The sequence below is a fragment of the Oncorhynchus mykiss genome, chromosome 14 (assembly GCF_013265735.2).
Source record: "Oncorhynchus mykiss isolate Arlee chromosome 14, USDA_OmykA_1.1, whole genome shotgun sequence".
Taxonomy (NCBI): domain Eukaryota; kingdom Metazoa; phylum Chordata; class Actinopteri; order Salmoniformes; family Salmonidae; genus Oncorhynchus; species Oncorhynchus mykiss.
The window spans coordinates 39211943-39239638 of record NC_048578.1 but is presented as its reverse complement, the minus strand read 5'-3'; the positions used below and the strand labels follow the sequence as shown (position 1 = coordinate 39239638).

General features: G+C 41.6%; 1 protein-coding gene across 2 annotated transcripts in view; it reads left to right on the top strand.

Moving 5' to 3' along the window:
* The window catches only part of cdhr2 (cadherin related family member 2), a 48624-nt gene extending 21217 nt beyond the window's left edge, over nt 1-27407 (top strand). For both annotated transcript variants that reach the window (XM_036943531.1, XM_036943530.1), the window contains exons 17-31: nt 68-301; nt 5295-5364; nt 5667-6266; nt 6538-6609; nt 6784-6833; nt 7138-7295; nt 10140-10242; nt 10728-10816; nt 11042-11116; nt 11630-11768; nt 12897-13018; nt 20631-20747; nt 22758-22841; nt 26097-26160; nt 26257-27407. In XM_036943531.1, coding sequence (XP_036799426.1) covers nt 68-301; nt 5295-5364; nt 5667-6266; nt 6538-6609; nt 6784-6833; nt 7138-7295; nt 10140-10242; nt 10728-10816; nt 11042-11116; nt 11630-11768; nt 12897-13018; nt 20631-20747; nt 22758-22841; nt 26097-26160; nt 26257-26409 — 2130 coding nt within the window. In that variant the 3' untranslated portion in view covers nt 26410-27407. The remainder of the gene's footprint in view (nt 1-67; nt 302-5294; nt 5365-5666; nt 6267-6537; nt 6610-6783; nt 6834-7137; nt 7296-10139; nt 10243-10727; nt 10817-11041; nt 11117-11629; nt 11769-12896; nt 13019-20630; nt 20748-22757; nt 22842-26096; nt 26161-26256) is intronic.
* Nucleotides 27408-27696: the final 289 nt, after the last annotated feature.

The window sequence follows — 27696 nt, the reverse complement described above, 5'->3', positions numbered from 1 at the left end:
GAATTTTTCTAGACCTCTGTGCTGCTTCTAGGTTGTTGGTGAATTTTTTTCTTCTCCTCGTTTGCAGGCTACTGACAGAGATGAGCCGCCCAACAGCGAGATTGTGTATGGAATAGTTAACAGTAACTACAGTGACAAATTCACCATTGACCCCACCACAGGCTGGTTGGAGAACAATGGCCCGCTAGACAGAGAGGCCATGCAGGCCAAGGATAATGGGCAGGTTAAGTTAAATGTGACAGCAACTGACAAAGGCAGTCCACCACTGGCCACATGGGTGCCAGTCATCATCAATGTGGAGGTAAGATCACTGTCCATCCCTCACAAACCTTTAACAAGTGCACAGACAGGGTGCATTGGTACCTGGGCCCATATTTACAAAGCGTCTCAGAGTAGGACTGTTGATCTAGAATCATGTCCCCCTTGGCACCTCTGTTACTAGGTCCTAAACAACTTTGCATTTATGTTTTAGTTCAAAAAAAAAAAAAAATCCTATATTATTATCCCAGAAAATGTTTTGCGTTATTACATACAGCCGGAAATAACTTCTGGATATCAGAGCGGCAGTAACTCACCAGCGTTACGACCAGAAATACGACTTTCCTGGATTGGATCCTTTTGTTCGTACTCAACCAATGCAATTTAACTTATCCCTGAGGCTGTTTCAAGACGCCGCCAATGGATGTGGTGTTCGGAGTGGACTTCTAGTCCGACTCAGGAGGCGTGCACACCATCCACCGCTTCCGAGTATATTACTCGCTAATGTTCAGTCTCTGGACAATAAAGTAGACAGGTTCAGGGCGAGGATCTCCTTCCAGAGAAGGTCCATAGTTCCACTGTCCTTAAGGGGGGCAGAGCAGTCAGCCTCTGTGGAGGTTAGCTGCTCTGTCCCCCTTTTTTTTGGCCCATTTCCCCAATCACCAGGCCCAGAGTTGGAGTCTGGACAATAAAGTAGACAGGTTCAGGGCGAGGATCTCCTTCCAGAGAGACATAAGGGCCTGTAACATACTCTGTTTGGCAAAATCATGGCTCTCTCTGGATATACTGTCCCCGTCCATACAGCCTGCTGGGTTCTCAGTACATCGCGCAGACAGGAATAAGGAACTCTCCGGGAAGAAGAAAAGCATAGGTGTATATTTCATGATTAACTACTCATTGTGTGATTGTGGTAATGTACAGGAATTCAAGTCCTTTTGGTCACCCAACCTAGAATAACTCACAATCAAATGCCGACCGCATTACCTCCCAAGAGAGCCGTGTATATTCCTCCTCAAGCTGATACCACAACGGCCCTCAAGGAATTACACTGGACTTTTTTCCACATGTGGTTGTGTTACAGCCACATTCTCATATGGATTAAAAAACAATTCCCCTTATTATAATGACAAAAAATAGGTTTTGAGATTATTTTGCTAATTGATAAAAATAAAAAATAAAATATATATACAGTGCCTTGCGAAAGTATTCGGCCCCCTTGAACTTTGCGATCTTTTGCCACATTTCAGGCTTCAAACATAAAGATATAAAACTGTATTTTTTTGTGAAGAATCAACAACAAGTGGGACACAATCATGAAGTGGAACGACATTTATTGGATATTTCAAACTTTTTTAACAAATCAAAAACGGAAAAATTGGGCGTGCAAAATTATTCAGCCCCTTAAGTTAATACTTTGTAGCGCCACCTTTTGCTGCGATTACAGCTGTAAGTCGCTTGGGGTATGTCTCTATCAGTTTTGCACATCGAGAGACTGAATTTTCTTCCCATTCCTCCTTGCAAAACAGCTCAAGCTCAGTGAGGTTGGATGGAGAGCATTTGTGAACAGCAGTTTTCAGTTCTTTCCACAGATTCTCGATTGGATTCAGGTCTGGACTTTGACTTGGCCATTCTAACACCTGGATATGTTTATTTTTGAACCATTCCATTGTAGATTTTGCTTTATGTTTTGGATCATTGTCTTGTTGGAAGACAAATCTCCGTCCCAGTCTCAGGTCTTTTGCAGACTCCATCAGGTTTTCTTCCAGAATGGTCCTGTATTTGGCTCCATCCATCTTTCCATCAATTTTAACCATCTTCCCTGTCCCTGCTGAAGAAAAGCAGGCCCAAACCATGATGCTGCCACCACCATGTTTGACAGTGGGTATGGTGTGTTCAGGATGATGAGCTGTGTTGCTTTTACGCCAAACATAACGTTTTGCATTGTTGCCAAAAATTTCAATTTTGGTTTCATCTGACCAGAGCAGCTTCTTCCACATGTTTGGTGTGTCTCCCAGGTGGCTTGTGGCAAACTTTAAACAACACTTTTTATGGATATCTTTAAGAAATGGCTTTCTTCTTGCCACTCTTCCATAAAGGCCAGATTTGTGCAATATACGACTGATTGTTGTCCTATGGACAGAGTCTCCCACCTCAGCTGTAGATCTCTGCAGTTCATCCAGAGTGATCATGGGCCTCTTGGCTGCATCTCTGATCAGTCTTCTCCTTGTATGAGCTGAAAGTTTAGAGGGACGGCCAGGTCTTGGTAGATTTGCAGTGGTCTGATACTCCTTCCATTTCAATATTATCGCTTGCACAGTGCTCCTTGGGATGTTTAAAGCTTGGGAAATCTTTTTGTATCCAAATCCGGCTTTAAACTTCTTCACAACAGTATCTCGGACCTGCCTGGTGTGTTCCTTGTTCTTCATGATGCTCTCTGCGCTTTTGACGGACCTCTGAGACTATCACAGTGCAGGTGCATTTATACGGAGACTTGATTACACACAGGTGGATTGTATTTATCATCATTAGTCATTTAGGTCAACATTGGATCATTCAGAGATCCTCACTGAACTTCTGGAGAGAGTTTGCTGCACTGAAAGTAAAGGGGCTGAATAATTTTGCACGCCCAATTTTTCCGTTTTTGATTTGTTAAAAAAGTTTGAAGTATCCAATAAATGTCGTTCCACTTCATGATTGTGTCCCACTTGTTGTTGATTCTTCACAAAAAAATACAGTTTTATATCTTTATGTTTGAAGCCTGAAATGTGGCAAAAGGTCGCAAAGTTCAAGGGGGCCGAATACTTTCGCAAGGCACTGTATATATATTACATTTGCATAAGTATTCAGACACTTTTACTCAGAACTTTGTTGAAGCACATTTGGCAGGGATTACAGCCTTGAGTCTTCTTGGGTATGATGATACAAGCTGTGCACACCAATATTTGGGGAGTTTCTCCCATTGTGCTCTGCAGATCCGCTCAAGCTCTGTCGGATTGGATGGGGAGCATTGCTGCACAGCTATTTTCAGATCTCTCCAGAGTCTCTCCAGGTCTCTACAGTTCGATCGGGTTCAAGTCCGGGCTCTGGCTGGGCCACTCATGGACATTCAGATATTTGTCCCGAAGCCAATCCTGCGTTCTCTTGGCTGTGTGCTTAGGGTCGTTGTCCTGTTGGAAGGTGAACCTTCGCCCCAGTCTGAGGTCCTGAGCACTCTGGAGCAGGTTTTCATCAATGATCTCTCTACTTTGCATTTTACATTTATCTTTCCCTCGATCCTGACTAGTCTCCCAGTCCCTGCTGCTGAAAAACATCCCCACAGCATGGTGCTGCCACCACCATTCTTCACTGTATGGATGGTGCCAGGTTCCCTCCAGACATGATGCTTGGCATTCAAGCCAAAGAGTTCAATCTTAGTTTCATCAGACCAGATAATATTGTTTCTCAAGGTCTGAGAGCCTTGAGGTGCCTTTGGCAAACTCCAAGCGGGCTGTCATTTGCCTTTTACTGAGGAGTGGTTTCCATCTGGCCACCTTATCATAAAAAACATATTGGTGGAGTGCTGCAGAGATGGTTGCCCTTGTGGAAGGTTCTTCCATCTCCACAGAGGAACTCTGGAGCTCTTTCAGAGTGACCAATAGGTTCTTGGTTCTGACCAAGGCCCTTCTCGTCCGATTGCTCAGTTTTGCCAGGTGGCCAGCTTTAGGAAGAGTCTTGGTGGTTCCAAAATTTGGACTCATCAGACCAAGGGACAGACTTCCACATGTCTAATGCCCATTGCTCGTGTTTCTTTGTCCAAGGAAGTCTCTTCTTCTTGTTGGTGTCCTTCAGTAGTGGTTTCTTTACAGTAATTTGATCAGGAAGGCCTGATTCACACAGTCTGAACAGTTGATGTTGAGATGTGTCTGTTACTTGAAATCTGTGAAGCATTTATTTGGGCTGCAGTTTCTGAGGCTGGTAACTCTAATGAACTTATCCTCTGCTGCAGAGGTAACTCTGGGTCTTCCTTTCCTGTGGCCGTCCTCGTGAGAGCCAGTTTCATAATAATGCTTGATGGTTTTTGCGACTGCACTTGAAGAAAATTTTAAAGTTCTTGACATTTTCCTGATTGACTGACCTTCATGTCTTAAAGCAATGATGGACTGTTGTTTCTCTTTTCTTATTTGAGCTGTTCTTGCCATAATATGGACTTGGTCTTTTACCAAATCGGGCTATCTTCTGTATACCTACCCTACCTTGTCTCAACACAACTGATTGGCTCAAATAAAAATTCCACAAATGGACTTTTAACAAGGCACACCTGTTAATTGAAATGCATTCCAGGTGACTACCTCATGAAGCTGGTTGAGATAATGCCAAGAGTGTGCAAAGCTGTCATCAAGGCAAAGGGTGGCTACTTTGGAGAATTAAAAATATATTTAGTTTTATATATATATTTTTTAAATGATACTACTTAATTCCATACGTGTAGTTTCATAGTTTTGATGTCTTCACTATTATTCTACAATGTAGAAAATAGTCAAAATAAAAAATAAACCTTGAATGAGTAGGTGTGTCCATACTTTTGACTGGTACATATATATATACTGTATTTATCCTCAGGACTCCGATATTGCTTGTCCTAATATTATAAATGTCTTAATTCCACTCGTGTACTTTTAGATTTGTGTGTCTTGTTTTGACTTGTTAGATACTACTGCACTGTTGGAGCTAGGAACACAAGCATTTCTCTACACCCTCAATAACATCTGCTAAATATATGTGTGCGACCAATAAAATATGATTTTATTAGACTTTTATCTTTAGATTTAGAAGGAAATACTGATCCTCGATCACCATTCTTAATCTGAGAATCTTTATGCATGTGGACCCAGACTTTGTATCTCTTTTTCGACTGGATAGAACTCCCGACAGATTGTTTAATGTGTAAGGGTGTCTTCTTGACGTGATCAGAAGTAAGAGGAAGGCTTCATTACCTTGTATCATGAACATAAATTGTAAATTGTAACGCTTCACTGGTCTTCTAATTTCCAACCTAGGATATCAACGACAACACACCGAAGTTTCGAAAAAAGTCTTACAAATTCTTAGTGGAGGAGGGGAAGAAAGGTAAGCACATGTTTCTTGTTGTTGAATTCAGACATTTTGCCGCCAGTACCCCGATTAAAATTTTGAGGGAGGATGTGGTTTAGTCCCTACTTCTCCTCAGAAAAACATTGATCATTGCCTCAAACATAAGCTATCTCCCGCCAAAAAAACATGCCTCTCGCCACTTACCATGCCATCATTGTGGAATTTGTTCTTAACTGACTTGCTTTGTTGATAATAATTGTTTAATAATCGACCAAAAACATCTAGATAATCATGAATTGAAAAACATAAAGCCGTCTCTTTCTGTCTTCCTCCAACAGCTGAATTTGTGGGCTCCGTCCAGGCGGTGGACTTGGACCAAACGATCGATCACAACCGCATCTCCTTCAGCATAGTCAGCGGAAGCTTCGGACAATTCATCATCCAAACCTTCAAGGACGAACCCGATGGTTACATCGGCAACATCACGGTCGACCCGGACATCGAGTTGGACTACGAGAGCAGCTTCAAAACCTTCAGCCTGGATGTGGAGGCCATGGACCTGGGATCCATGAAGGACACTGTAAACGTGGAGGTGATTGTGGTGGATGTGAATGATGAGAGGCCCCAGTTTAAGCCCGTTGGCCCGCTGCACATAAAGGAGAACACCACTATCACTGGAGCCGTGGGGAGATTCGAAGGGGTGGACCTGGACAAGAATCACTTTCTGGTCTACCAGCTGGTCTCCACTAAGTGCCGCTGTAACGGCTCCCTGACTCTCGGGCCCTGCCCAGAGGACTGGTTCATCCTGGAGCCCACAGGGGAGATCATGCTGAACGAGGAGTTTGTGATCGACTTTGAGAAGTGTGACGAGGTTGAGCTGGAGGCCCAGGTGGTGGATGAGTTGACCCAGAAAGGGGAGAACAACAGCGCAACACCAGGTCGGTACCTCCGTCTGGTTCTGTTTGGTTCTGGCTCTTTTTGGGTTGTAAAATGCTCAGGTTGAAAGATTCCCTGGGAACGACTCTGGGGATGAGGTGGGAATAAGCAGGAAATACAATAATCCTGCAACTGGGATTTCTGGAAAACCTGGGAATTCTGTGAATGTTACCAGGAATTTGTAACCTCATTTTGTAACATTAGTATCGTTAATATCTACGTTTGTAACTTTAATATCTTTCAATGTATTCTAACAATTCAAATTAATTTCAGGGCACATTGTGATCAACATCGAAGACATCAATGACAATGCCCCTGCTTTCGAAACAACAGATTCCTTATATGGTAAATATGTTTCTAAACTTCAGCACGTTGTATGGTAAATCTGAATATCTGAATATCGTATTTTTGTTTATATATATATATATATATATGATCATTCATTTTACTTTATGATATGAATCTATATAACTCCAGATTGACTTAACAGTGTTCTTACCTACCTTACCCTCTCTGCAGTTGTGGTGTCAGAGACGGCCTCTGTAGGCTCAGTAATAGCCAGTGTCACTGTGAGTATAACTGTGTAAAATGGACAACGTCAGTTATTTTTCTATTTGATAAGGTATAGCAAAACAAGTGCCGGGGCAGGGCACTATTTTTTATTTTTAAATCTCAAAATGTAGCTTATTAATAAAAGGTAGACTCAGCAATATGCCATCATTATACTGTACATAGTGGGACAGCTGCATGCTATGCAGAATTGTTTTGAATATAACATAAAGTATACCATTTAATTCATTTAACTTGAAGACTTGGCTGCGATATGAGTTGTAATGAATTCCAGTCTTCTTTTTCCCCCTTTCCCCCTTATAGGCTACAGACCGTGATTCCGGGAAAAATAGACTAATTACATTTTCGATAACAAATATCCAATTCAGGGATGACGTCAACAATAGAACGACCGAGTTGGGCAGTCAAGTGTTTCGAGTTGTCACCACACAGGAAGACGACAAATACGTCGGAAATATTCAGTGAGTATATGAATGCTGTCCGGCCGGGCAAGTCATGTTTTAACTTCTGATTTCACTGTAATTAATAGCCGTTAATAAGAAACAGTAGCCGTTAAGAAACACAACACAGTAGCCGTTAAGAAACACAACACAGTAGCCGTTAAGAAACAACACAGTAGCCGTTAAGAAACACAACACAGTAGCCGTTAAGAAACACAACACAGTAGCCGTTAAGAAACACAACACAGTAGCTGTTAAGAAACAACACAGTAGCTGTTAAGAAACACAACACAGTAGCCGTTAAGAAACACAACACAGTAGCTGTTAAGAAACAACACAGTAGCCGTTAAGAAACACAACACAGTAGCCGTTAAGAAACACAACACAGTAGCCGTTAAGAAACAACACAGTAGCCGTTAAGAAACACAACACAGTAGCCGTTAAGAAACAACACAGTAGCCGTTAAGAAACACAACACAGTAGCCGTTAAGAAACACAACACAGTAGCCGTTAAGAAACAACACAGTAGCTGTTAAGAAACACAACACAGTAGCCGTTAAGAAACACAACACAGTAGCTGTTAAGAAACAACACAGTAGCCGTTAAGAAACACAACACAGTAGCCGTTAAGAAACACAACACAGTAGCCGTTAAGAAACAACACAGTAGCCGTTAAGAAACAACACAGTAGCCGTTAAGAAACAACACAGTAGCTGTTAAGAAACAACACAGTAGCTGTTAAGAAACAACACAGTAGCTGTTAAGAAACAACACAGTAGCTGTTAAGAAACAACACAGTAGCTGTTAAGAAACAACACAGTAGCTGTTAAGAAACAACACAGTAGCCGTTAAGAAACAACACAGTAGCCGTTAAGAAACAACACAGTAGCCGTTAAGAAACAACACAGTAGCTGTTAAGAAACAACACAGTAGCCGTTAATAAACAACACAGTAGCCGTTAAGAAACAACACAGTAGCTGTTAAGAAACAACACAGTAGCCGTTAAGAAACAACACAGTAGCTGTTAAGAAACAACACAGTAGCTGTTAAGAAACAACACAGTAGTCGTTAAGAAACACAACACAGTAGCTGTTAAGAAACAACACAGTAGTCGTTAAGAAACACAACACAGTAGCCGTTAAGAAACAACACAGTAGCTGTTAAGAAACAACACAGTAGCCAGTAAGAAACAACACAGTAGCCGTTAAGAAACACAACACAGTAGCCGTTAAGAAACACAACACAGTAGCCGTTAAGAAACAACACAGTAGCTGTTAAGAAACAACACAGTAGCTGTTAAGAAACAACACAGTAGTTGTTAAGAAACAACACAGTAGCTGTTAAGAAACAACACAGTAGCCGTTAATAAACAACACAGTAGCTGTTAAGAAACAACACAGTAGCTGTTAAGAAACAACACAGTAGCTGTTAAGAAACAACACAGTAGCCGTTAATAAACAACACAGTAGCCGTTAATAAACAACACAGTAGCCGTTAATAAACAACACAGTAGTCGTTAATAAACAACACAGTAGTCGTTAAGAAACAACACAGTAGCCGTTAATAAACAACACAGTAGCTGTTAAGAAACAACACAGTAGCTGTTAAGAAACAACACAGTAGCTGTTAAGAAACAACACAGTAGCTGTTAAGAAACAACACAGTAGCCGTTAATAAACAACACAGTAGCTGTTAAGAAACAACACAGTAGCCGTTAATAAACAACACAGTAGCTGTTAAGAAACAACACAGTAGCCGTTAATAAACAACACAGTAGCCGTTAATAAACAACACAGTAGCTGTTAAGAAACAACACAGTAGCCGTTAATAAACAACACAGTAGTCGTTAAGAAACAACACAGTAGCCGTTAAGAAACACAACACAGTAGCCGTTAAGAAACAACACAGTAGTCGTTAAGAAACAACACAGTAGCCGTTAATAAACAACACAGTAGCCGTTAAGAAACAACACAGTAGCTGTTAAGAAACAACACAGTAGCTGTTAAGAAACAACACAGTAGCCGTTAATAAACAACACAGTAGCCGTTAATAAACAACACAGTAGTCGTTAATAAACAACACAGTAGTCGTTAAGAAACAACACAGTAGCCGTTAATAAACAACACAGTAGCTGTTAAGAAACAACACAGTAGCCGTTAAGAAACAACACAGTAGCTGTTAAGAAACAACACAGTAGCTGTTAAGAAACAACACAGTAGTTGTTAAGAAACAACACAGTAGCTGTTAAGAAACAACACAGTAGCCGTTAATAAACAACACAGTAGCTGTTAAGAAACAACACAGTAGCTGTTAAGAAACAACACAGTAGCTGTTAAGAAACAACACAGTAGCCGTTAATAAACAACACAGTAGCCGTTAATAAACAACACAGTAGCCGTTAATAAACAACACAGTAGTCGTTAATAAACAACACAGTAGTCGTTAAGAAACAACACAGTAGCCGTTAATAAACAACACAGTAGCTGTTAAGAAACAACACAGTAGCTGTTAAGAAACAACACAGTAGCTGTTAAGAAACAACACAGTAGCTGTTAAGAAACAACACAGTAGCCGTTAATAAACAACACAGTAGCCGTTAATAAACAACACAGTAGCTGTTAAGAAACAACACAGTAGCCGTTAATAAACAACACAGTAGCCGTTAATAAACAACACAGTAGCTGTTAAGAAACAACACAGTAGCCGTTAATAAACAACACAGTAGTCGTTAAGAAACAACACAGTAGCCGTTAAGAAACACAGTTCGTTAGGTTTTATGCTGTTATTTGACACTATTCCCATGGATGAGGTAGATTCCTCGAAAATGACTTACAGAACAATAACAGGTCTTTTTAAACTTTGTAGGAACATGGAAGTGTTAAATATCAATGTTAAAGGTAAGTATTTGGTGACAGTTGGGGCAGCTAACACTGAAGAACCGAAACTCTTCTCCGAAACCAAACTGGAGGTAGGTGTACAACTCACTGTGTATTCATACAAAGGTGTATTGATGGTTGCATTAGTGAACATATTTCATTCTCTGTTGGCTCTTACCGTTCTCTCTTACCCTCTGTCTGTCTGCCTGCCTGTCTGTCTGCTTGTCTGTCTGCCTAACTGTCTGCATGTCTTTCTGTCTGTCTGCCTGTCTGTCTGTCTGTCTGCCTGTCTGTCTGTCTGTCTGCCTGTCTGTCTGTCTGTCTGTCTGCCTGCCTGTCTGCTTGTCTGTCTGCCTAACTGTCTGCATGTCTTTCTGTCTGCCTGTCTGTCTGTCTGTCTGCCTGTCTGTCTGCCTGCCTATCTGCATGTCTGTCTGTCTGTCTGTCTGTCTGTCTGTCTGTCTGCCTGCCTGCCTGCCTGCCTGCCTGCCTGCCTGCCTGCCTGCCTGCCTGCCTGCCTGCCTGCCTGTCTGTCTGTCTGTCTGAGTAACACTTTGTTTCATGTTTCCCTCTCCAGATCTTCACAGTTGACAAGAGCTTAAAAGTCGAGCTTTTGTTTTCAAAGACAGTGGCAGAAGTTCAAGCGGCGAAAAGTCAGATTGTCCTGTAAGAGAGATCTTTCTTTACTGCGTATATTAACCATATTACAGATGTAGCATAATAATGTACTAACTTAATAAACTACAATAAAGGTTTTGTATTTGGCTTAACAATTGGCTGTGGGATGATTTTCAGATTGAGATTACGTTGGCCATCCCTGTTGACAAGTGGTTTAACCACAGCATGGGGTAATACATGAATTCATTAACTTTATAAATGTTTCCTATGCAGGCTTCTAACCGCAGCAACACAGACGAAAGTGGAAGTAGTTAGGATTAGGGCTGATTCAGCCAGTACGGAAATCAGGTAATAAATATCACATGACTACCAGGATTCCCGGTCAATTCCACTTCAATTCCTGGCCATTCATTCAAATTCCACATGTTCCTCATTGAAAAGCATCGCTGGGAATTGAAATGTCAGTGTACTTCCAAAATGGACTGGAATTGAAATGTAATTGACTCCAACCCTAACTACTACATACCAACGTTTTTCTTCTTCTCTCTGTTGATGACAGTCTCCAGGTGATGTTTGTGTGTGTGTGTGTGTGTGTGTGTGTGTGTGTGTGTGTGTGTGTGTGTGTGTGTGTGTGTGTGTGTGTGTGTGTGAGTGTGTGAGTGTGTGAGTGTGTGAGTGTGTGAGTGTGTGAGTGAGTGAGTGAGTGAGTGAGTGAGTGAGTGAGTGAGTGAGTGAGTGAGTGAGCGAGCGAGAGAGAGAGTTTATGTGTCTGTGTCACTGCTCAAGTAGTTTAGAAAAACACATATTTTTAAAAACGTTTTATTATAAAAAAAATAATAAAAAATCGTAATTATTTTGCAGGGCGGCTGGCGATACCGTAATGGAGGTGTACTTTGTGAATGCCAATGGAACGGCCCTCGACTCTGACACCGCCGAGACCATTCTATCCAACAGTGTGGAACGGTACAAATTACAGATTGAATTTGGCCTGAAAGATATAGTAAGTTTACTATAAGAAACTATTATCCAACTATTTTTGTCCCTCCCCTCATGCCTAGCCATTACCATGCACACATACAATACACATCTATTTCAAGAAACAAATGTCGCTTTTCATTTATTGGATTTTAAATCTCAAGTCGTCTCCTGAACTCACTGGGTTTAATTTGAATTGTCTCCAACCCTGGCCCTGTACATGCCAAACAAAGATTTGTCTTGGGCTGTGTCTGAAATGACACCCTATTCCTGATGTCGTACACTATTTTTTTGAACAGGGCTCTGGTGAGAAGTAGTGCACTACATAGGGAATAGGATTCCCATAGGGCAGGGTTCACCAAATGGTGGCCCGTGGGATGAATTTTGCCCGTGCGTGGTTTTATTTGGCCGCCATGTTTTCTGAGCAAAAAATAAATAAATACAGTTAATTTTTTTTATTTTTTTATTGTTGGACATAAAAGACTGTAAAAACACCAGGAAATCATTTTAATTTAAATAAATCAGTTCCAAGTGATTTTAATTTAAATAAATCAGTTCCAAGTGATTTTAATTTAAAGAAATCAGTTCCCAACTATTCCCACGGATAATAGAGAGACGAGGGATGTGTACAAATGTCGCAAGGTTTGAAATTATTATGTTTTAGTCAAGCATTACATCTGTTTTGGGGTTCCTGCGGTCAATCTGCAGTCTATAAATGATTAGTTATTATATTCCGGCTCCCCGACCATACGCTCCAGAAAAACAATCGGCGCACACCTGAATCAAGTTGATGATCTCTGCTATAGGTACTTCCACATTAATTGTTAAACGTATCAATAAATAAATATAAATTAATGTCCTCCAGCTTTTATGTTACTACATTATTATGCTATATTTGTTAATGTAGTGAAAATATGCAATAAAGATCTGACTTTGGTCCACTGAAGGAATGTTCCCCTGAGCAAAATTCTGGTAACTCATAAAATGTCCCAAGTTTTCCAGAAATCCTTATTGGAAGATTCACGGAATCAGGAAGAAATAAGAAAGAATTCTGAATTCCTCCAACCATGATTTCTGGAAAACTATGGAATTTTTAGGGGAAAATTATCGTAATTTTCTGCAACCCTACTCTAAACTCTGTGTGGTGTTGCAGGGAGGGACTGTGGTGACAGAGAAGCAGGTGAATCCAATCATGTTCGTTCTGTTGGGACTGGTGGCAGGCCTCATCATCGTCCTGGCTGTCATGACAACGTCTCTGGTCTGCACCCGCAGGAGGTAAGCTGAGACCTGGGCACGTATGTATCAAACATCTCCGAGTAGGAGCGCTGATCTAGGATCAGTTCTGTCCTTTAGATTATAATTAATTGAAGTGTATGGAACATAGGTACCTAATCCTAGATCAGTATTCTGGCATGTTTGATACATATGATTGATTCACAAAAACATTTTATTTTTTACATGCGCCGAATACAACGGACCTTAACATGAACTGTTTACATACAAATCCATAACCAACAGAGCAGAATTGTTTAAAAAGTAAGAACATATTAGCTTGAACAATAAATAAAGTAAGAAAAATTTAACACAATAATGAAAACAGTAGCGAGGCTCTATACAGGGTGTTATGGTACAGAGTCAACGTGGAGGCTATATACAGGGGGGTACCGGTCCAGAGTTAATGTGGAGGCTATATACAGGGGGTTACGGTACAGAGTCAACGTGGAGGCTATATACAGGGTGTTACGGTACAGAGTCAACGTGGAGGCTATATACAGGGTGTTACGGTACAGAGTCAATGTGAAGGCTATATACAGGGTGTTACGGTACAGAGTCAATGTAGAGACTATATACAGGGGGTACCGGTACAGAGTCAATGTGGAGGCTATATACAGGGTGTTATGGTACAGAGTCAACGTGGAGGCTATATACAGGGTGTTATGGTACAGAGTCAACGTGGAGGCTATATACAGGGTGTTACGGTACAGAGTCCATGTGGAGGCTATATACAGGGGGTACCGGTACAGAGTCAATGTGGAGGCTATATACAGGGGCTACCGGTACCGGAGTCAATGTGCGGGGGTACAGGTTAGTAATGAGACTAAATACAAGGGGTACCAGTACCGAGTCAATGTGCGGGGGCACTGGTTAGTTGAGGTAATATCGACATGTACAGTTGAAGTCTGAAGTTTACATACATCTTAGCCAAATACATTCAAACTCAGTTTTTCACAATTCATGGCATTGAATCCTAGTATAAATTCCCTGTCTTAGGTCAGTTAGGATCTCCATTTTATTTTAAGAATGTGAAATGTCAGAATAATAGTAGAGAGCATGATTTATTTAAGCTTTTATTTATTTCATCACAAGCCCAGTGGGTCAGAAGTTTACATACACTCAATTAGTATTTGGTAGCATTGCCTTTAAATTGTTTAACTTGGGTCAAACGTTTAGGGTAGCCTTCCACAAGCTTCCCACAATAAGTTGGGTGAATTTTGGCCCATTCCTCCTGACAGAGCTGGTGTAACTGAGTCAGGTTTGTAGGCCTCCTTGCTCGCACATGCTTTTTCATTTCTGCCCACAAATGTTCTATAGGATTGAGGTCAGGGTTTTGTGATGGCCACTCCAATACCTTGACTTTGTTGTCCTTAATCCATTTGCCACAACTTTGGAAGTATGCTTGGGGTCATTGTCCATTTGGAAGACCCATTTGTGACTGATGTCTTGAGATGTTGCTTCATTATATCCACATAATTTTCCTACCTCATGATGCCATCTATTTTGTGGTAGTGCACCAGTCCCTCCTGCAGCAAAGCACCCCCACAACATGATGCTGCCACCCCCGTGCTTCACAGTTGGGATGGTGTTCTTCGGCTTGCAAGCCTCCCCCTTTTTTCCTCCAAACATAACGATGGTCATTATGGCCAAACCGTTCTATTTTTGTTTCATCAAACCAGAGGACATTTCTCCAAAAAGTATGATCTTTGTCCCCATGTGCAGTTGCAAACCGTAGTCTAGCTTTTTTATGGCGGATTTGGAGCAGTGGCTTCTTCCTTGCTTAGAGGCCTTTCAGGTTATGTCGATATAGGACTCGTTTTACTGTGGATATAAATACTTTTGTACCTGTTTCCTCCAGCATCTTCACAAGGTCCTTTGCTGTTGTTCTGTGATTGATTTGCACTTTTCGCACCAAAGTACGTTCATCTCTAGGAGACAGAACACGTCTCCTTCCTGAGCGGTATGACGGCTGCGTGGTCCCATGGTGTTTATACTTGCGCACTATTGTTTGTACAGATGAACGAGGTACCTTCAGGCGCTGGGAAATTGCTCCCAAAGATGATCCAGACTTGTGTAGGTCTACAATCTTTTTTCTGAGGTCTTGGCTGATTTATTTTGATTTTCCCATGATGTCAAGCGAAGAGGCACTAAGTTTGAAGGTAAACCTTGAAATACATCCACAGGTACACCTCCAATTGACTCAAATTATGTCAATTATCCTATCAGAAGCTTCTAAAGCCATGACATAATTTTCTGGAATTTATCTAATTGTTTAAAGGCCCAGTCATCTTAGTGTATGTAAACTTCTGACCCACTGGAATTGAGATGCAGTGAATAAGTGAAATAATCTGTCTGTAAACATATGTTGGAAAAATGACTTGTGTCACGCACAAAGTAGATGTCCTAAACGACTTTCTGACTTCAACTGTAGGTAGAGTTATTAAAGTGACTATGCGTAGATGATAACAACACCACTTGTGTGATGTAAGTGCCATTTTTCTTATTATTAGAACTCAAAACACCGTAGAAGTACATTTTAGATCTCAAAACACTGTAGAAGTACATTTTAGATCTCAAAACACTGTAGAAGTACATTTTAGATCTCAAAACACTGTAGAAGTACATTTTAGAACTCAAAACACTGTAGAAGTACATTTTAGAACTCAAAACACCCTAGAAGTACATTTTTGATCTCAAAACACCCTAGAAATAATTTTTTTAACTCAACTTTAACTAAACTCAGGTTAGTCGAGGTAATTGAGGCAATATGTACATCTAGGTAAATAAAGGATTAAAATAAAGATAAAGTGACTATGCATAGATAATTATTTGTTGTTTTTATTTCTTATTCTTATTTTTTTGTAGGTATTTTTTCGAAGTAAAAAAAAAAACTGCATTGTTGGTTAGGGCTTGTAGGTAAGCATTTCACTGTAAGGTCTACTACACCTGTTGTATTCAGCATTTCACTGTAAGGTCTACTACACCTGTTGTATTCAGCATTTCACTGTAAGGTCTACTACACCTGTTGTATTCAGCATTTCACTGTAAGGTCTACTACACCTGTTGTATTCAGCATTTCACTGTAAGGTCTACTACACCTGTTGTATTCAGCATTTCACTGTAAGGTCTACTACACCTGTTGTATTCAGCATTTCACTGTAAGGTCTACTACACCTGTTGTATTCAGCATTTCACTGTGAGGTCTACTATACCTGTTGTATTCAGCATTTCACTGTAAGGTCTACTACACCTGTTGTATTCAGCATTTCACTGTGAGGTCTACTATACTTGTTGTATTCAGCATTTCACTGTAACGTCTACACTTGTTGTATTCGGCGCACGTGACAAATAACATTTGATTTGATTTGATATGATTAATAAACAACGAGTAGCAGCAGTGTAAATAAAGGGGGCTAATGCATATTGTCCGGGTAGCCATTTTATTAATCGTTCAGCAGTCTTATGGATTGGGGGTAGAGGCTGTTAAGGAGCCTTTTGGACCTAGACTTGGCACTCCGGTACCGCTTGCCGTGCGGTAGCAGAGAGAGCGGTCGGATGCCAAGCAGTTGCCATATCATGCGGTGATGCAACCAGTCAGGATGCTCTCGATGGTGCAGCTGTAGAACCTTTTGAGGATCTGAGGACCCATGCTAAATCTTTTCAGTCTCCTGAAGGGGAAAAGGCGTTGGCGTGCTCTATCCATGACTGTCTTGGTATGTTTGGACCATGATAGTTATTTGGTGATGTGGACGCCGAGGAACTTGAAGCTCTCGACCCGCTCCACTACAGCTCTGTCAATGTGAATGAAGTCAAGGTATTGGAGTAGCCATCACAAAGCCCTAACTTAAATCCAATACAAAATGTGGGGGCAGAACTGAAAAGGCGTGTGCGAGCAAGGAGGCCTACAAACCTGACTCCGTTACACCAGCTCTGTCAGGAGGAATGGGCCAAAAAACGTATTGTGGGAAGCTTGTGGAAGGCTACGAAAAGTTTGACCCAAGTTAAACAAAGACATGAAGACTTTGCCTCTGTTTTGTTGTTTTTCTCAAATAGGGTGTACAGGGTGAATACGTACGTAATTTGGTAAAAAGCCTTTTTGACATGCGCTCAGTACATTGAAATTTACGAGTCTGCTGTTAACCTCTCTGGGATATGTGGGACGGTAGCGTCCCACCCTGCCAACAGCCAGTGACAGTGCAGGGAAGGGCTCGCCACCCTTTTCCTGTAGTCCACGATCAGCACTTTTGTATTGATCAAATTGAGAGATAGGTTGTTGTCCTGACCTCCTTCCTGTAGGCTGTGTACTCATCAGTGTCAGAGATCAGGCCTACCACCTAGGTGTCGTCGGCAAACTTAATGATGGTGTTGTGAACATACCAAAATACTTAAACTTACATGCAGAATACCTGCTGTTAACTTTTAAATGATTGGAATGAATTATCCAAAGAGAGTATAAAGATTTTCGAGCGTGGCATTTCAGTCGTGGGTGAACAGTGAGTACAGGAGGGGACTAAGTACCTACCCTTGAGGGGCCCCCAGGTTGAGGATTGTTGCCTACCCTTACCACCTGTGGGTGGCCCGTCAGGAAGTCCAGGATCCAGTTGCAGAGGGAGATGTTTAGTCCCAGGGTCCTTAGCTTAGTGATGAGCTTTGAGGGCATTATGGTGTTGAACGCTGAGCTGTAGTCAACGAACAGCATTCTCACTTAGGTCTTCCTTTTGTCCAGGTGGGAATGGTCAGTGTGAAGTTAAATGGAGATTGTATCATCTGTGGATCTGTTGGCAAGGTATGGGAATTGGAGTGGGTCTAGGGTTTTTGGGATGATGATGTTGATGTGAGCCATGACCAGCCTTTCAAAGCACTTCATGGCTACAGACATGAGTGCGACGGGGCAGTAGTCATTTAGGCAGGCTACCTTGGCATTCTTGAGCAAAGGAACTATGGTGCTTTGCTTGAAACATGTAGGTATTAGAGACTCGGTCATTGAGGGGTTGAAAATGTCAGTGAAGTTACTTGCCTGTTGGTCAGCGCATGCTCTGAGTACACGTCCTGGTAATCTATCTGGCCCTGCAGCCTTGTGAATGTTGACCTGTTTAAAGGTTTTACTCACATCACTGCGGAGAGTGTGATCACACAGTCATCCAGAACAGCTGATGTCATCATGCATGGTTCAGTGTTGCTTGCCTCGAAGCGAGTATAGAAGGCATTTAGCTCGTCTGGTAGGCTCCTGTCATGGGGCAGCTTGCGGCTGGGTTTCGCTTTGTAATCCGTAATAGTTTGCAAGCCCTGCCACATCCGACAAGAGTCAGAGTCAATTTAGTAGGATTCAATCTTAGTCCTGTATTTACGCTTCGCCTGTTTGATGGTTCATCAGAGAGGGCATAGCGGGATTTTTTTATAAGCTTAGTGTCCTGCTCCTTCAAAGCGGTATCTCTAGCCTTTAGCTCAGTGCGGATGTTGCCTGTAATCCATGGCTTCTGGTTGGGATGTTTACGTACGGACACTGTGGAGACGAAGTCATCGATGCACTTATTGATGAAGTCAGTGAATGATGTGGTGTACTCCGCAATAACATCGGATGAATCCCGGAACATATTCCAGTCTGTGCTAGCAAAACAGTCGTGTAGCTTAGCTTCCACATTATCAGACCACTTCCGTATTGAGCGAGTCACTGGTGCTTCCTGCTTGATTTTTTTTTGCTTGTAAGGAGGAATCAGGGGGATAGAATTATGGTCAGATTTTCCAAATGAAGGGCGGGGGAGAGCTTTGTATACGTCTCTGTGTGTGGAGTAAAGGTGGTCTAGAGTTTTCTTATCTGGTTGCACATCTGACATACTAAATGAGGTAAAACGGATTAAAGTTTCCCTGCATTAAAGTCCCCGGACACTAGGAGCGCTGCTTCTAGGTGAGCATTCTCTTATTTGCTTAGGGCCTTATGCAGACCTGACCTGGCCTCCACAATCACCCAACCTCAACACAAATGAGATGGTTTGGGATGAGTTTGACCGCAGAGTGAAGGAAAAGCAGCCAACAAGTGCTCAGCATATGTGGGAACTCCTTCAAGATTTTTGGAAAAGCCTTTCAGGTGAAGCTGGTTGAGAGAATGCCAAGAGTGTGCAAAGCTGTCATTAAGGCAAAGGGTGGCAACTTTGAAGAATCTCAAATATAAAATATGTTTTGATTTGTTTATGACTTTTTTGGTTACTACATGATACCAAATGTGTTATTTCATAGTGTTGTTGTCTTCACTATTATACTACAATGTAGAAAAAAGTAAAAAAATAAAGAAAAACCCTTGAATGAGTAGGTGTGCCCAAACTTTTGACGGGTACTGTACCTTTAACAAAACGAGTCAGTATCTGGTGTGACCACCATTTGCCTCATGCAGCACAACACATCTCCTTCACCTAGAGTTGATCAGGCTGTTAAATGTGGCCTGTGGAATGTTGTCCCACTCCTCTTCAATGGATGTGCGAAGTTGCTGGAAATTGGTGGGAACTGGAACACGCAGTCGTACACGTCGATCCAGAGCATCCCAAACATGCTCAATGGCTGACATGTCTGGTGAGTATGCAGGGAAATTTTCAGCTTCCTGGAATTGTGTAGTTATCCTTGCGACAAGGGGCCGTGCTGAAACATGAGGTGATGGTGGCGGATGAATGGCACGACAATGTGCCTCAGGATCTCATCATGGGATCTCTGTGCATTCAAATTGCCATCGATAAAATGCAATAGTGTTTACTGCCCACACCATAACCCCACCATGGGGCACTCTGTTCACAACGTTGACATCAGCAAACCACTCGCACACACAACGCCATCCACGCTGTCTGCCATCTGCCCGGTACAGCTGAAACCGGGATCCTTTAGTGAACAGCACACTCCTCCAGCATAGCAGTGGTCATCGAAGGTGAGCATTTTCCCACTGAAGTCTGTGATGATGCAGAACTACAGTCAGGTCAAGACCCCTGGTGAGGACGATGAGCACACACATGAGTTTCCCTGGTACGGTTTCTGACAGTTTTCAGAAATTCTTCGGTGCGCACATTTTCTTCAGCTGTCCAAGTGGCTGGTCTCTGACGAATCCCGCAGGGGAAGAAGCCGAGTCCTGGGCTGGCGTAGTTGTGATCCCTGTTAGGGGAAGAAGCCGAGTCCTGGGCTGGCGTAGTTGTGATCCCTGTTAAGGGAAGAAGCCGAGTCCTGGGCTGGCGTAGTTGTGATCCCTGTTAGGGGAAGAAGCCGAGTCCTGGGCTGGCGTAGTTGTGATCCCTGTTAGGGGAAGAAGCCGAGTCCTGGGCTGGCGTAGTTGTGATCCCTGTTAGGGGAAGAAGCCGAGTCCTGGGCTGGCGTAGTTGTGATCCCTGTTAGGGGAAGAAGCTGAGTCCTGGGCTGGCGTAGTTGTGATCCCTGTTAGGGGAAGAAGCCGAGTCCTGGGCTGGCGTAGTTACACGTGGTCTGCGGTTGTGATCCCTGTTAGACGTGTTGCTACATTTAAAGAGAAAAGGATGGCAGGAAACTAGTATGGATTATTTAGTATGGGTTAGTAAGTATGGGTAACTAGTATGGGTTAGTAAGTATGGGTAACTAACCTATGGATGGTAAACTTTTACAGCTACAGAACGAAGCTGAAGGCATCTAAAGCCATGAACTCAGCAGCCATGGTGGTGACTGGTGGAGATCAGAAGAGTGGGCCTGTCGTGCCTGGAACCAACAAGTACACTATGGAGGGGTGAGTCCTGTACTCCACACATTGGGTGCATCCCAAATGGCACCCTATTCCTTGCATAGTGCACTAGTTTTAACCTGGACCCATAGGGAGGATCCAACTCCCTACATGAAATGTATATGTACAATAATTACAGAATAACACAGAGTGCAAATTATTCAGACCCCTTGACTTTTTCCACATTTTGTTACGTTATTATTCTAAAATGTATTAAATAAAATGTTTTCCTCATCAAGCTACACTCAATACCCCAGGTAGAAATGCTTGCAAAAATTATTACAAATAAAACACTGAAATATCACATATGATGCTACAACCACCATGATTCACCATAGGGATAGTGCCACAATAACCCATAATTACAAAGCAAAAACTATTTTTTTGTTAGACATTTTTGCAAATGTATTAAAAACAAAAATTATCTTATTTAAATAAGTAATCTGACCCTTTGGTATGAGACTCGAAATTGAGCTTAGGTCCATCCTGTTTCAATTGACCATCCTTGAGATGTTCGTAGAACTTGATTGGAGTCCAAATGTGGTAAATTCAATTGATTGGAAATTATTTGGAAAGGCACAAACCTGTCTATTTAAGGTCCCACAGTTGACAGTGCATGTCAGAGCAAAAAACAATCCATAAGTTCGAAGGAATTGTCCATAGAGCTCCGAGACAGGATTTTGTCGAGGTATAGATCTGGGGAAGGGTACCAAAACATTTCTGCAGCATTGAAGGTCCTCAAAAACACAGTGGCCTCCATCATTCTTAATTGGAAGAAGTTTGGAACCACCAACATTCTTCCTAAAGCTGGCCGCCCGGCCAACTTGAGCAATCGGGGGAGAATGGCCTTGATCAGGGAGGTGACCAAGAACCCTATTGTCACTCCTCTGTGGATATGGGAGAACCTTCCAGAAGAACAGCCATCTCTGCAGCACTCCACCAATCAGGCCTTTATAGTAGAGTGTCCAGCCGGAAGCCACTCCTCAGTAAAAGGCACATGACAGCCCACTTGGAGTTTGCCAAAAGGCACCTAAAGACTCTCAGACCATGACAAACAAGATTCTCTGGTCTGATGAAACCAAGATTTAACTCTTTGCCTGAATGCCACACGTCACGTCTGGAGGAAATCTGACACCATCCCTAAGGTGAAGCATGGTGGTGGAAGCATCATGCTGTGGGGATGTTTTTCAGCGGCAGGGACTGAGAGACTCGTCAGGATCGAAGGAAAGATAAACAGAGCAAAGTACAGAGAGATCCTTGATGAAAACCTACTCCAGAGCGCTCAGGACCTCAGACTGGGGCGAAGGTTCAAATTCAAACAGGACAATGACCCTAATCCCACAGCCAAGACAACGCAGGAGTGGCTTCGGGACAAGTCTCTAAATGTCCTTGAGTGGCCCAGCCAGAGCCCGGACTTGAACCCGATCAAACATCTCTGGAGAGACCAGAAAATAGCTGTACAGTGATGCTCCCCATCCAACCTGACAGATCTTGAGAGCATCTGCAGAGAAGAATGGGAGAAACTCACCAAATACAGGTGTGCCAAGCTTGTGGTATCATACCCAAGAAGACAAGGCTGTAATCGCTGCCAAAGGTGCTTCAACAAAGTACTGATTATAAAGGGTCTGAATTTACTTACGTAAATGTAATATTTAAGTTTTTCATATTTTATTCATTTGCAAAAATGTATAAAAACCTGTTTTTGCTTTTTCATTATTGTGTGAAGATTGATGATGGGGGGGGGGGGGGGGGGGGGGGGGAATAATTTAATATATTTTAATAATAATTTAATAATCAAATGTAATTACGACACAAAAAAAAAAAAAATGTTTCACCAAAACCTGAGAAGATATTTTGGACCGCAGTTTTAACACATGTTTAGTTTTTAGCACGTGTTTCCAATGCATTTGAAATGTGCCATCAAAGTCACATCATTTCACGTGTTAAATTTGCAAAGGGAATAGGGAAGTAAGGTAGCCTAACAGTGTTGTCTCTGTCCCTGTATTTGTGTCTTAGGGCTAACCCTGTGCTCAACTTGAACATCGACACAGCCACAGACCTGGGCTTCGACGAGGAAGGATCTAACGCTGACAGAGTCAGGTAGAAACCACCTATTCATGATGAAAATTATGATGACAATAAGAACAATATGTGCAGACCATGTGGTCTAGTAGTAATACTCACGGCCATAAGATTGGATTTGAACACTACACTACAGAGTCATGTGAACACTACAGAGTCATGTGAACACTACAGAGTCATGTGAACACTACAGAGTCATGTGAACACTACAGAGCCATGTGAACACTACAGAGTCATGTGAACACTACAGAGTCATGTGAACACTACAGAGTTCTGTGAACACTACAGAGTCATGTGAACACATTACTACAGAGTCATGCAAAGACATTACTACAGAGCCATGTAAATGTATGTAGATGTGGGTGCCACCTGAGACACTGACAAATACATGTGTATTTACGCATCACCATTAAATCTATCATTCCTCTGATTGTCCTATCATTCCTCTGGTTGTCCTATCATTCCTCTGATTGTCCTAGCATTCCTCTGAGTGTCCTACATTCCTCTGATTGTCCTATCATTCCTCTGATTGTCCTATCATTCCTCTGAGTGTCCTACATTCCTCTGATTGTCCTATCATTCCTCTGATTGTCCTATCATTCCTCTGATTGTCCTATCATTCCTCTGATTGTCCTATCATTCCTCTGATTGTCCTATCATTCCTCTGGTTGTCCTATCGTTCCTCTGATTGTCCTATCATTCCTCTGATTGACCTATCATTCCTCTGATTGTCCTATCATTCCTCTGATTGTCCTAGCATTCCTCTGAGTGTCCTACATTCCTCTGATTGTCCTATCATTCCTCTGATTGTCCTATCATTCCTCTGAGTGTCCTACATTCCTCTGATTGTCCTATCATTCCTCTGAGTGTCCTACATTCCTCTGATTGTCCTATCATTCCTTTGATTGTCCTATCATTCCTCTGATTGTCCTATCATTCCTCTGATTGTCCTATCATTCCTCTGAGTGTCCTACATTCCTCTGATTGTCCTATCATTCCTTTGATTGTCCTATCATTCCTCTGATTGTCCTATCATTCCTCTGATTGTCCTAGCATTCCTCTGATTGTCCTATCATTCCTCTGATTGTCCTAGCATTCCTCTGAGTGTCCTACATTCCTCTGATTGTCCTATCATTCCTCTGATTGTCCTATCATTCCTCTGAGTGTCCTACATTCCTCTGATTGTCCTATCATTCCTTTGATTGTCCTATCATTCCTCTGATTGTCCTATCATTCCTCTGATTGTCCTATCATTCCTCTGATTGACCTATCATTCCTCTGATTGTCCTATCATTCCTCTGATTGTCCTATCATTCCTCTGGTTGTCCTATCATTCCTCTGATTGTCCTATCATTCCTCTGATTGTCCTATCATTCCTCTGATTGACCTATCATTCCTCTGATTGTCCTATCATTCCTCTGATTGTCCTATCATTCCTCTGATTGTCCTATCATTCCTCTGATTGTCCTATCATTCCTCTGATTGTCCTATCATTCCTCTGATTGACCTATCATTCCTCTGATTGTCCTAGCATTCCTCTGATTGTCCTAGCATTCCTCTGATTGTCCTATCATTTCTCTGATTGACCTATCATTCCTCTGATTGTCCTATCATTCCTCTGATTGTCCTATCATTCCTCTGATTGTCCTATCATTCCTCTGATTGTCCTAGCATTCCTCTGAGTGTCCTATCATTCCTCTGATTGTCCTATCATTCCTCTGATTGTCCTATCATTCCTCTGAATGTCCTATCATTCCTCTGATTGTCCTATCATTCCTCTGATTGTCCTATCATTCCTCTGATTGTCCTATCATTCCTCTGATTGTCCTAGCATTCCTCCTCTGAGTGTCCTATCATTCCTCTGATTGTCCTATCATTCCTCTGATTGTCCTATCATTCCTCTGATTGTCCTAGCATTCCTCTGAGTGTCCTACATTCCTCTGATTGTCCTATCATTCCTCTGATTGTCCTATCATTCCTCTGAGTGTCCTACATTCCTCTGATTGTCCTATCATTCCTTTGATTGTCCTATCATTCCTCTGATTGTCCTATCATTCCTCTGATTGTCCTATCATTCCTCTGATTGTCCTATCATTCCTCTGATTGACCTATCATTCCTCTGATTGTCCTATCATTCCTCTGATTGTCCTATCAGTCCTCGGATTGACCTATCATTCCTCTGATTGTCCTATCATTCCTCTGAATGTCCTATCATTCCTCTGATTGTCCTATCATTCCTCTGATTGTCCTATCATTCCTCTGATTGTCCTAGCATTCCTCTGATTGTCCTATCATTCCTCTGATTGTCCTATCATTCCTCTGATTGTCCTAGCATTCCTCTGAGTGTCCTACATTCCTCTGATTGTCCTATCATTCCTCTGATTGTCCTATCATTCCTCTGAGTGTCCTACATTCCTCTGATTGTCCTATCATTCCTCTGATTGTCCTATCATTCCTCTGATTGTCCTATCATTCCTCTGGTTGTCCTATCATTCCTCTGATTGTCCTAGCATCCCTCTGATTGTCCTATCATTCCTCTGATTGACCTATAATTCCTCTGATTGTCCTATCATTCCTCTGATTGCCCTATTATTCCTCTGATTGTCCTATCATTCCTCTGATTGTCCTATCATTCCTCTGATTGTCCTATCATTCCTCTGATTGTCCTATCATTCCTCTGGTTGACCTATCATTCCTCTGATTGACCTATCATTCCTCTGATTGTCCTAGCATTCCTCTGATTGTCCTATCATTCCTCTGATTGTCCTATCATTCCTCTGGTTGTCCTATCATTCCTCTGATTGTCCTATCATTCCTCTGAGTGTCCTACATTCCTCTGATTGTCCTATCATTCCTCTGATTGTCCTATCATTCCCCTGAGTGTCCTACATTCCTCTGATTGTCCTATCATTCCTCTGATTGCCCTATCATTCCTCTGATTGTCCTATCATTCCTCTGATTGTCCTTGCATTCCTCTGATTGTCCTACATTCCTCTGATTGTCCTATCATTCCTCTGATTGTCCTATCATTCCTCTGAATGTCCTATCATTCCTCTGATTGTCCTATCATTCCTCTGATTGTCCTATCATTCCTCTGATTGTCCTATCATGCAACCGAGAACAGTGTTACAAAACGTCTATACTGGTAATGCTCTTTGATATTGTCCTCCATTGGACAGTATTGAGATGTTATTGCTAACATTAATTAAGGTGTCATCGTCATGGACTCCTGTTGTATGACTCTAATTTAGTGCATTTCTTTTTAAATTCAAGCCTTAATTCCTTGGACTACAACATAGACATGGTCATGTCTGACAAGGATACGATGCCCATGATGGTAACATTTTTCGTTCATTATAGTTATTATTATCATTATTACTGCAACATTATTATCATCATTCTGGATGGTCATGCCTGCTGTCTCCCTGTGTAGATGATTCAGGAGGAGGATGAGGAGGAGGGGGGAGCAGATAACCCCTACGTCGAGCCTCTGGGTGAAGCCTTGGCCCAGCGTGGCAAGAAAAGAGTCAACAACAGCCCTAGTTTAACCTTCTCTAACCCTTCACTCAGCACCACAGACCTGTGAGTGGCTGCCATCTTGGGTCAGTATCACTGACCTGTGACGGCCATTTTGGGATCTATGACACTGACCGCGGGTCATAAAATGGACCACATAAAATGGACCTTGCTTCCTGAAAAAGGATAGATGCCAAACTCCGTGCTAGAAAGACAATGTGACTTTTGAGATTAAATCAAGTTCAAATCTAATCTTTTTTTGTTTGTGTTGAACCACTCGTATTAATTGGCATGCTATTGTTTGATTCAATTTAGGGAATATTTCCGTGTAAACATTTATCACAACACACAGCACAGTGATGTTAGATTAGCCGGCTGGCTATTTCGCTGCCACAGTATATCACAGCTTGACTTTTGTCAAACGTCCCAACGTCCTCATGAATCCATCGTTTTTTTTTTAGTTGAACAACATCAACCTAAAACGAAAACATGACACTTTGGGATGAAAAGTAAAAAAATAAAAATAAAAATGACAATGTTTTCATTGTGAATCATTTCATTATTAGTATTTTTTTTAAATGTGTTAAAGATTTGATTGATATTCTTAATACATTATGCTTTTACGTTTTTTAATATTCATTTCGTTCCGTTTTCTTCTCCGTTTATTATGAAACTAAACACTTGTATCTGGAATCCTGTGTTGTTTTTTAAGTACGGCCCCTTCAAGAGTAGGTACATTTACTGGCGTTTGATTGGACTCTTTCTAAAACAGTATTTTATTGAACAAAAAAATAAATAAACAATGTTTTTTCATATATATAAAACTCATTATAAGTATACAGGTTGGCCAAAAGCAGTACCTTCTAAACAGGTACTCTATATCTCTACATAACATACTATATAATTATTGTAAGTGTGGTGTGTGTTAGCTGAGGCAAAACTTAAGGTGATACAGGTATGGATGGAGGAGAGAGGGAATCATTTCAGTTGTGTTTTTGCAGATATGCAAATTGGCTGTATTTAAATAAATGCAATCATCCAATAAAATGGGTTCTTTTCAAATATTCATTCTTGAAACAATGTTATTGGTTTACAGAAATATTAACATATGTGGTACTTAAAGGGACAGTGTGAGATTCTGGCAATGAAGCTCTTTTTCTACTTACCCAGAGTCAGATGAACTCGTGGACATCATCTCCTTTAAGGGATGAATTACCATTAACTTAAACACACACAAAATGTACAAAGTCTCATGTCTCACAGCACAATCAACAAGATATAACTATCACAAAATGTGATTATCAATGTAGCTGGCAAATAAATACATTTGGCTGTTGGAATTATTACGTTTGAAAAT